General features: G+C 40.6%; 1 gene segment (V, D, J or C); it reads left to right on the forward strand.

Annotated features, from left to right (window-relative positions):
- Positions 1–716: 716 nt before the first annotated feature.
- Positions 717–1,257, forward strand: LOC129511095 (T cell receptor alpha variable 9-2-like). The segment is given in 2 exon segments: positions 717–798; positions 923–1,257. Coding segments are annotated over 2 exon segments (381 nt in total).
- The last annotated feature ends 7,280 nt before the right edge of the window (positions 1,258–8,537 follow it).

Consider the following 8,537-nt stretch of genomic DNA (forward strand, 5'->3'; position numbering starts at 1 on the left):
TAATTTCCATTTGTTAAAGATTATATGAATCAGAAATATTTGCCTATTGAAACAGTTGACTATAAAGCAGTGTGACATTTGTTTTGAGAACCTTTATCAAAAAGATAGGATTCCATACAGCTGTTAAAATTTTCCAACTAAGTATATGGTTTTTAGGAAAAAGCCATTTGTTCATTTCTGTTTAACAAATACTTAGTGAGTGCTTAAATAAGGACAGTCACTATTCTAAATTTTAAGGTACGGTGCCAAAAAAATACAGAATCACTCAGCAATGACTTTTCTCCTTATTACTTTTTCTGTATTTGACTCCACCCTGTCCTGGCAGTCAGGGGATTTCTCGCTGGCCCGCATGGACACACGAGACTATAAACTACTCTAGTAAAATTATTTAGAAGATTGTTAATCCTCTCAGCTACAAAATGCCCTGGGATGCCATGTTAAAGAAGTTCCATTTCATGCAATGTCTGAAGAACAACGTAGACCTGAGAGGTTAGGACTGCTGCTGTTCAGAGTTCCAAGTGCCACCTGAAGCCTGACATGTGCCTCATGAAGTCAGGGATGAAGGAGGCTGTTGAGTTTGGGAGGACTCTAGCCCGCGTGCACTCATTTCAGCCGCTGTCCACCAGGGGGTGCAGCTCCCCTCCACGTTCTGATTTCCTGGCTGAAATGTGGTTTTCACTGATCATTTCTCCGTGACTTGAACATTTCTGCATGTTAAGAAGGAGAAACATTATCTAGGTGACGCTCCAGCGATGAAGTGTTCTCCAGGGGTCGTGACTGTACTGCTCTTACTGCTTGGTAAGTGAAATGCCTCTTAAAATTTGGATTCTTGTTTTCCATTGTGTCGTCAAACCTTTAACTATAATTTTATTTAAGAGCTTCATGCCCAAGGTGACACAGATCTCTTTTCTTTTTCCCCCAGGACAAACCCATGGAGACTCAGTGAACCAGACGGAAGGCCAAGTGACCCTCTCAGAAGAGGCCTTCCTAACTATAAACTGTACCTACTCAACAACAAGATCCCCCACTCTTTTCTGGTATGTCCAGTACCTGGGAGAAGGTCCACAGCTCCTCCTGAAAGCCTTGACAGACAAGGAAAAGGGGAGCAACAAAGGTTTTGAAGCCACCTTGGACAAAACATCCAGATCCTTCCACTTGAAGAAAGGCTCGGTGCAACTGTCAGACTCAGCTGTGTACTACTGTGCCCTGAGTGACACAGTGATAGGGACTGCAGGGGGAGCTGGGTGCAAACTCTGAGCAGAGCAGGGGCCTGGATGCTGAGCCTCTGTGACTGATCCACTCTGGTTCCAGCACAGTCTGTAGCTATTTGTCTGTCAGTGTCTGGTTGATGCAAAGTCAGACAAATGGATGAAACATAGGACCCAATTAACACCTCCAACTCCAGTTGTTCATTAGTGACATTTAAAATAGTTTGATGCCAAGAGCTCCTCAGCCAGGGTATAAGCAATTTCAAGATAAAACCACATATGAATGAAATGGTATCTTCCTGGTCCTTGCCGTGAGTGTCCAGTCCCACAAGTTATTCAGAACACCCTGGTGGGTAGTACTGTGCCTTTTGACACTTTTAGAGAGACAAAGTGTGCCCAAGAAAGTAGCTTCTGCCCAGTGTCTTCCTGATGGTGTATGAGGAGAGAGGTGATGGGAGACCTAGAGAAAAGCAAGGTGTGTATGGCATTACCAGACTTTGCCAATGATTTTGCAATCTTCTTTTTAAAAATATTTTAAAAAGATGTATTTATTTATTTATTTTATTTTATATTTTTTAAAGATTTTATTTATTTATTCATGAGAGACACACAGAGAGAGCGAGAAAGAGAGAGAGAGAGAGAGAGGCAGAGACATAGAGTGAGAAGCAGGCTCCACGCAGGGAGCCCAACATGGGATTCAATCCTGAGTCTCCAGAATCACACCCTGGTCTGAAGGCTGCGCTAAACTGCTGAGCCACCTGGAATGCCCATTTAGTTATTTATTTTAGAGAGAAAGGGAGAGAGAAAGCTAAAGCAGGGAGTGGCAGAGAGAGAGAGTGAGAGAGAGAGAGAGAGAAAATCTCAATCACACTCTCCCTTGAGCACAAAGCCCAAAAAGGGACTCGATCTACGGACCCTGAGGTCATGACCTGAGTGAAAACCAAGAGTCAGCTAGTTGCTTAACTGATTGATCCACTCAGGTGCCCTGAAGCCTTCTTTCATTATTATCTCCTTTTATTAATGAGCTATGAATAGAATATTAATATATTTCCACCTTACTATTTATTTTACGTTTAAATTAATTTTTTATTGGTTTAAAATATAATTTTTTCAAAGCTCTGTAAATTCCAATGCATGTCAAAATGTATTTTAACTTATTCAAAATGTTATATAGTAAGAATATTTCTCAGACATTTGGATAAATTGTAGACTGGGGCATGTGGCTGACTGTTCAGTAGAGCTGCAGTTCTGATTCTCGGGGTTGTAAATTCAGGCCCCCTGTTGGGTGTTGAAATTACTTAAAAAGAAAGTGTCTAAAAATACCCCTGGGAGATTGCTAATACACATTTATCTCTTGATTTCTCTAAAACTGTATTCTTTTTGTTTTATTTATTAATGGTAGGCACCCTGAGTGACACAGTGATAGGGACTGCAGGGGGAGCTGGGTGCGAACTCTGAGTGGAGCAGGGGCCTGGATGCTGAGCCTCTCTGACTGATCCACTCTGGTTCCAGCACAGTCTGTAGCTGTTTGTCTGTCAGTGTCTGGTTGATGCAAAGTCAGACAAATGGCTGGAGCTTAGGGACCAGAAGTGATATTCCATAACATCAACTGTTCATTAGTGATATTAAAAATACTTTGATGCCAAGAGTTCCTCAGCCAGGGTGTAAGAAATTTCAAGATAAATCCATGTAACAATGAGGTGGCACCTGCCTGATTCTTGCTGTGAGAGTCCAGCCGCACAAGTTGATCAGACAACCGTAGTACTGTGTCTTTTGACACTTTTAGAAAGACAAGGTGTGCCCAAGATCGTGGCTTCTGCCCATTGTCTTCTTGATGGAGTATGACGAGAGGGGTGATGGGAGAGCTAGAGCTCCCAGACTCAGTTTTAGTAAAGAAAGAAGGGAAGGGAAGAAAGGAAGAGGAACAGGAAGAAAGAGGCCAGGGACTTCTGCCTTGTTTTCTTCTCTGGGATATCAGATGGTAGACACAGGCTGGTGTTCAAAATGAAGGCATGGGGCAGAAACAGAATCATGAAAGGGTTCATGTCCTGGCCACTAAAACAGATCAGTTGGCTCTCTGGCAGTTTGAACTGAAGGGAGACTGTTCTCGGTGCCCAGGAAATATGGTGAGAGAAAATGCCCTTGCACTGCTATTTCCTGGCAATATAAATCAATAGATGACACAGAGAGGGAACTATACAGATTTCTCTAAGTCCTGGTTGCAACCTCTCACAGAGGGCCACAAATCATGGGATTGGGAGAACGTATGGGAGTAAGTGAAATTGTGTGAAGAATAATAGAAAAGCAAGGTGTGCATTGCATTGCCAGACTTTGCCAATGATTTTGCCATCTTCTTCTTTTAAAAAATATTTTTAAAAGATTTATTTACTTATTTTAGAGAGAAAGGGTGAGAGAAAGCTAGAGCAGAGAGTAGCAGAAGGTGAGAGAGAGAGAGAATCTCAATCACACTCTCCCTTGAGCACAAAGCCCAAAAAGGGACTGGATCTAAGGACCCTGAGATCACAGTCTGAGTGAAAGCCAAGAGTGTGTCACTTGCTTACCTGATCAATTCTGGTGCCATGAATCCTTCTTTAATTATTATCTCCTTTTATTAATGAGCTATGATCAGAATATTAATATATTTCCTCATTATTATATATTGTACACTTAAATTAATTTTTAATTGGTTTAAAATATAATTATTTCAAAGCTCTGTTAATTTCAAATGCACGTCAAAATGCATTTTAAATAATTCAAAATATTATATAATAAGAATATTTCTCAGACATTTGGATCAAATTGTAGACTTGGTGTGTTTGGTTGACCTGCTCAATAGAGCTGCAATTCTGGATCTCAGGGTTGTAAGTTCAGGCCCCAAGTCGGGTGTTGAGATTTCTTAAGAAGAAAATCTCTAAAAATGCCCCTGGGAGATTGATAATACACATTTATCTCTTGATTTCTCTAAAACTCTATTAAAAAGATAGTAAAGATACTTCAAAGGGCAGAAATTTGCAAACCCAAAGAGAAATATGAAAGAAGCTATCCTCACACAGTGACGCCAAGCAATTTTAGAGAATGAGGTGTGTATGGTGAAAGGCAAACTGCATGAAGGACTAGATTGGGAGAAATTTGAGCCTAGTGTGGAAGCAACTCAGTGCGTGCTGTGCCCCCAGAATGGGACAGGGAGAAGCACCATGGTTTTTTACATAATTAAGGAAGATGGTGTTGCCCACATTGGTGGGTATGTATGTGTGTGTGTGTGTGTGTGTGTGTTTGCCTGTGTTGAAGGTATGGGGGTGGAGGGAAGTGAAATATGTGGATTGAGTGAGAACATTTCTAAGTCACAGAACAGCCATGCACTCCACAGCCTTTCATAGGAAACAACGATCACTTTCTCAACCCAGCAGAAGACTGGAAGTTGGATTTTGAGCAATTGAAAGGCCCACAGTAAAAAAGTTCCCCCCAAATGTTGTGTATTACTAAGCTTTTTGACTTTTTCTCACCATTAGACTTTCCTTCCCTTAGGGAAGTTCTTCCCTTCCTCTGTCTAGCCCCTGGCAATCCATGATCCATTTACTGTCTCCAGAGTGTTGTCTTTTTCAAGAATGTCACATACTAGGTATCAAACAGAATGTAGCCTTTTCAGATTGGCTTCTCTCACTTCGAAATACGCAGGCAAGTCTCCTCCATGTCTTTCCATGGCTTGATGGCTCATTTCTCTTCAGCACTGAATACAATACCCTTGTCTGGCTGTACAATAGTTTCCTTACCCTTTCTTCTACTGAAAGACATCTTCCTTGCTTCTCTATTTTGGCAATTGTGACTAAAGCTGCTATAAACAGTTGTGTGCAAGTTGTTGTGTAGACAGACGTCTCCAACTCTTTGGGTAAGCCCTAAGGATTGTCAATGCTAGATCACATGGTAGGAGTCTGTTTGGTTGTGTAAGAAACTGTTACCCTTGTGTTTCAACATGGCACTATAGTTGCACGTTTGTGTCAGCCACAAATGAGGCCTCCTGGGCATCCTTGACTATGTTAAAATAAGAAAGAAACAGACCAGCCTTGAAAATTCCCTGGGCAAAGATCACATGGAAATCAGCTTAGTCCTACAAATAAAGCTAATTTAGCTTATTTTGCACGACTAACTTGACCTGTATCATTCTTTGCTATGCTTCAGGGAATCATAAGCAAAACTTGCACTGTTTGTTTCCCAAGTTTCATGTGAGATGCCCACTGACTAATTTCTGATATTATAACCAATCCGTGTAAAGAAGAGACAGTCTCGCCTCAGTATCTAAGTTGCTTTCTAACAATATACCCCTGAGCTTCATTCCATGTTTTGGTTTGAGTGCTCCCTGTTAATGAGTGTGCCTTTTCGGGGTGTGCCCCTGATACTTTTACTAATTACTACCTTGGTGAAATTCATTGGCTTTACTTGGGCTACTTGTAAGTTTTGGACACCAGCACTGGTAGCGTCAGTGTTGTGGTGTCTTCCTTTTTCAAATTGAATTTATAACATGAGAAAACACTTACCGTTAAGATACAGCCTCTTTCAATTTTAAGTGTACAATACATGGTTGTTGACTTTGGGTACAATGTTTAAAGCAACTCTCTGTTCTTTTACCTTGCTCATGAATTAGTATCCCCCCATTACCCCAACCCCAGAGCTCATGGCAGCTCTTCTTTGATTCTCTCTTTGATTCTAGCAATTTGACTATTTTAGACACCATATTTACATGGAATCATGCAATCTTTGTCTTATCGGACTGGCTTATTTCAGTTAGAATAATGTCCTCAAGATTCATCCATGTGGTTGCATATTATCATTTTTTAAATAAAAATTTATTTTTTACGGTGTTCAATTTGCCAACATATAAATAACACCCAGTGTTCATCCCGTCAAATGCCCCCCTCAGTGCCCATCACCCATTCACCCCCAGTCCCCGCCTTCCTCCCCTTCCACCACCCCTAGTTTATTTCCCAGACTTAAGAGTCTTCATGTTCTGTCTCCCTTTCTGATATTTCCCACACGTTTCTTCTCCCTTCCCTTTTATTTCCTTTCACTATTATTTATATTCCCCAAATGAATGAGAACATACACTTTTGTCCTTCTCCGATTGACTTACTTCACTCAGCATAATACCCTCCAGTTCCATCCACGTTGAAGCAAATGGTGGGTATTTGTTGTTTCTAATGGCTGAGTAATATTCCATTGTATACATAGACCACATCTTCTTAATCCATTCATCGTTCGATGGACACCGAGGTTCCTTCCACAGTTTGGCTACTGTGGACATGGCTGCTAGAAACATCGGGGTGCAGGTGTCCCGACGTAACTAACTTTTTGATGTTTCGATGAAGCTGAGTTTTTCGACATGGACAAGGAATAAAACCATAGAGAAGACTACTCCTGTGTTTTGCATATGTTACCAAAGAAGTCTGTGGATTCAGTCAAATAATTTAGTCATTGGACAGACTTTACTATTTTGTTCATGTGGTTGCATGTTGCTGTATTTCCTTTTTTCTTTTTAAGGCTGAATAGTGCTCCACTTATGTATATATACCACATTTTCTCTATCCATTCATCTGTCGTTGGACATTCAAATTGTTTCCGAATCTTGGCGTTTGTGAACACTGTTCCAGGAACATAGGAGTGATTGATATCTCTCCAGAGTGTGCTTTGAATTCTTTTTGATAAATACTCAGAAGTGGAATTACTGGATTGGTTGATAGCTGTATTTTAAACTTCTTGAAGAGCCTCTATATTGTTTTCCATGGTTGCAACACGGTGAATTCTCGCCAAAGTGTGCGAATATTCCAATCTCTTTCACATTCTCGGAAACATGTGGATGTTGTGTTTTTGATAAGAGCCATCATTTTGTTTTAGTGTTTAAAGTACGGATATACCCAAGACTTTATCATAAAAGTCACGGCAAATACATTGAGATTGTCGTCATTAAAAAGGAACTAGAAACTTCCACATGTGTAAAGTATGTGCTTTTTTCTGTGAAGTTTTCTGGCTATACCAACATGTTAAATCTGGAATACTGAATAGGACTGTCCATTTTCATGTAATTGCATGAGTGTAGAAGGTGCTAATTCATTGGGGGCTCTGATTTGCATTTTCCTGATGAACAGTGACATGAGTATTTGCTCAGATCCTTGTTGGACATTTGAAAGTCTTCTTTAAAGAAATGTGTGTTCTCGTCCTTAGACCATTTTTAATTGGCTTATTAGTGTCTAAAAACTGCTATTTTAGGAATTCCTTCTAGAGTTTGATATGAGCCTCTAATCATATATGTGGCTTGCAAATATTCTCTCCCATTCATGGGATGACTTTTGATGTTGTTGATTGTTGCCCTTGTTGTACTGAGGTTTTTAGTTTGATTTATTTTTTATCCTCTGACATTTAAAATTTGATTTATTTAATATAATTTTAAAAGATTTTGTTTATTCATTCATGAGAGACAGAGCGAGAGGCAGAGACAGAAGCAGAGGGAGAAGCAGGCTTCCCATAGGATCCTTATGTGGGACTCGATCCCAGGACCCGAGGATCACAGCCTTAGCTGAAGGCAGATGCTGAACCACTGAGCCACCCAGCTGAAGGCAGATGCTGAACCACTGAGCCACCCAGGCATCCTGTATTTTCTGCCTTTTTTAAAAAAATAGATCTTCCCTTTAGCAGTAACTAGTTTGCTGGCTAGGGGTTCTCTTAGATCTAATTTGACTGCCTCTTTGGCTAGCCTGAACTGTTTCGGCATCTCTCTGATGGTTCTGTGTATTTAGCAGGTTAGGACAGGCCTTTAGACTTTGTACACTGGGGCAGCAGGTAAATCCCATCCTATCTGCTCACCTTTCTTGATTGTCTTTGTTTGTTTCTTAAGCAATATGGAGGAATAGTTGTTTTGGTTTAATAAAACTTCTTTTTATCTATGTTTTGATTAGTGATATATTTGGAGTAATTTCTAATATTTTGGTTTTGCTCCATATGCTTCACTTCTTCCTTTTCTCTTCTGTTGGACTGATAAACGTTTCTCCTTTTCTCTGTTGATTTGGGAAAAGTAAAGCGCCTTTCTCTCTAATGACAATAGAAAGTGGAAACTGGGGCAGCCTCGGTGGCTCACCGGTTTAGTGCCTCCATCAGTCCAGGGCCTGATCCTGGAGACCCCAGATCGAGTCCCACATCAGGCTCCCTGCATGGAGCCTGCTTCTCCCTCTGCCTGTGTCTCTGTCTCTGTCTCTCTCTCTGTGTGTCTGTCATGAATAAATCAATAAAATATTTTAAAAAATGAAAACTGTCAAACAGAATGATCAGAAGACGAATTATTTT

Source organism: Nyctereutes procyonoides, unplaced genomic scaffold (genome assembly GCF_905146905.1).
Source record: "Nyctereutes procyonoides isolate TBG_1078 unplaced genomic scaffold, NYPRO_anot_genome, whole genome shotgun sequence".
Lineage (NCBI taxonomy): Eukaryota > Metazoa > Chordata > Mammalia > Carnivora > Canidae > Nyctereutes > Nyctereutes procyonoides.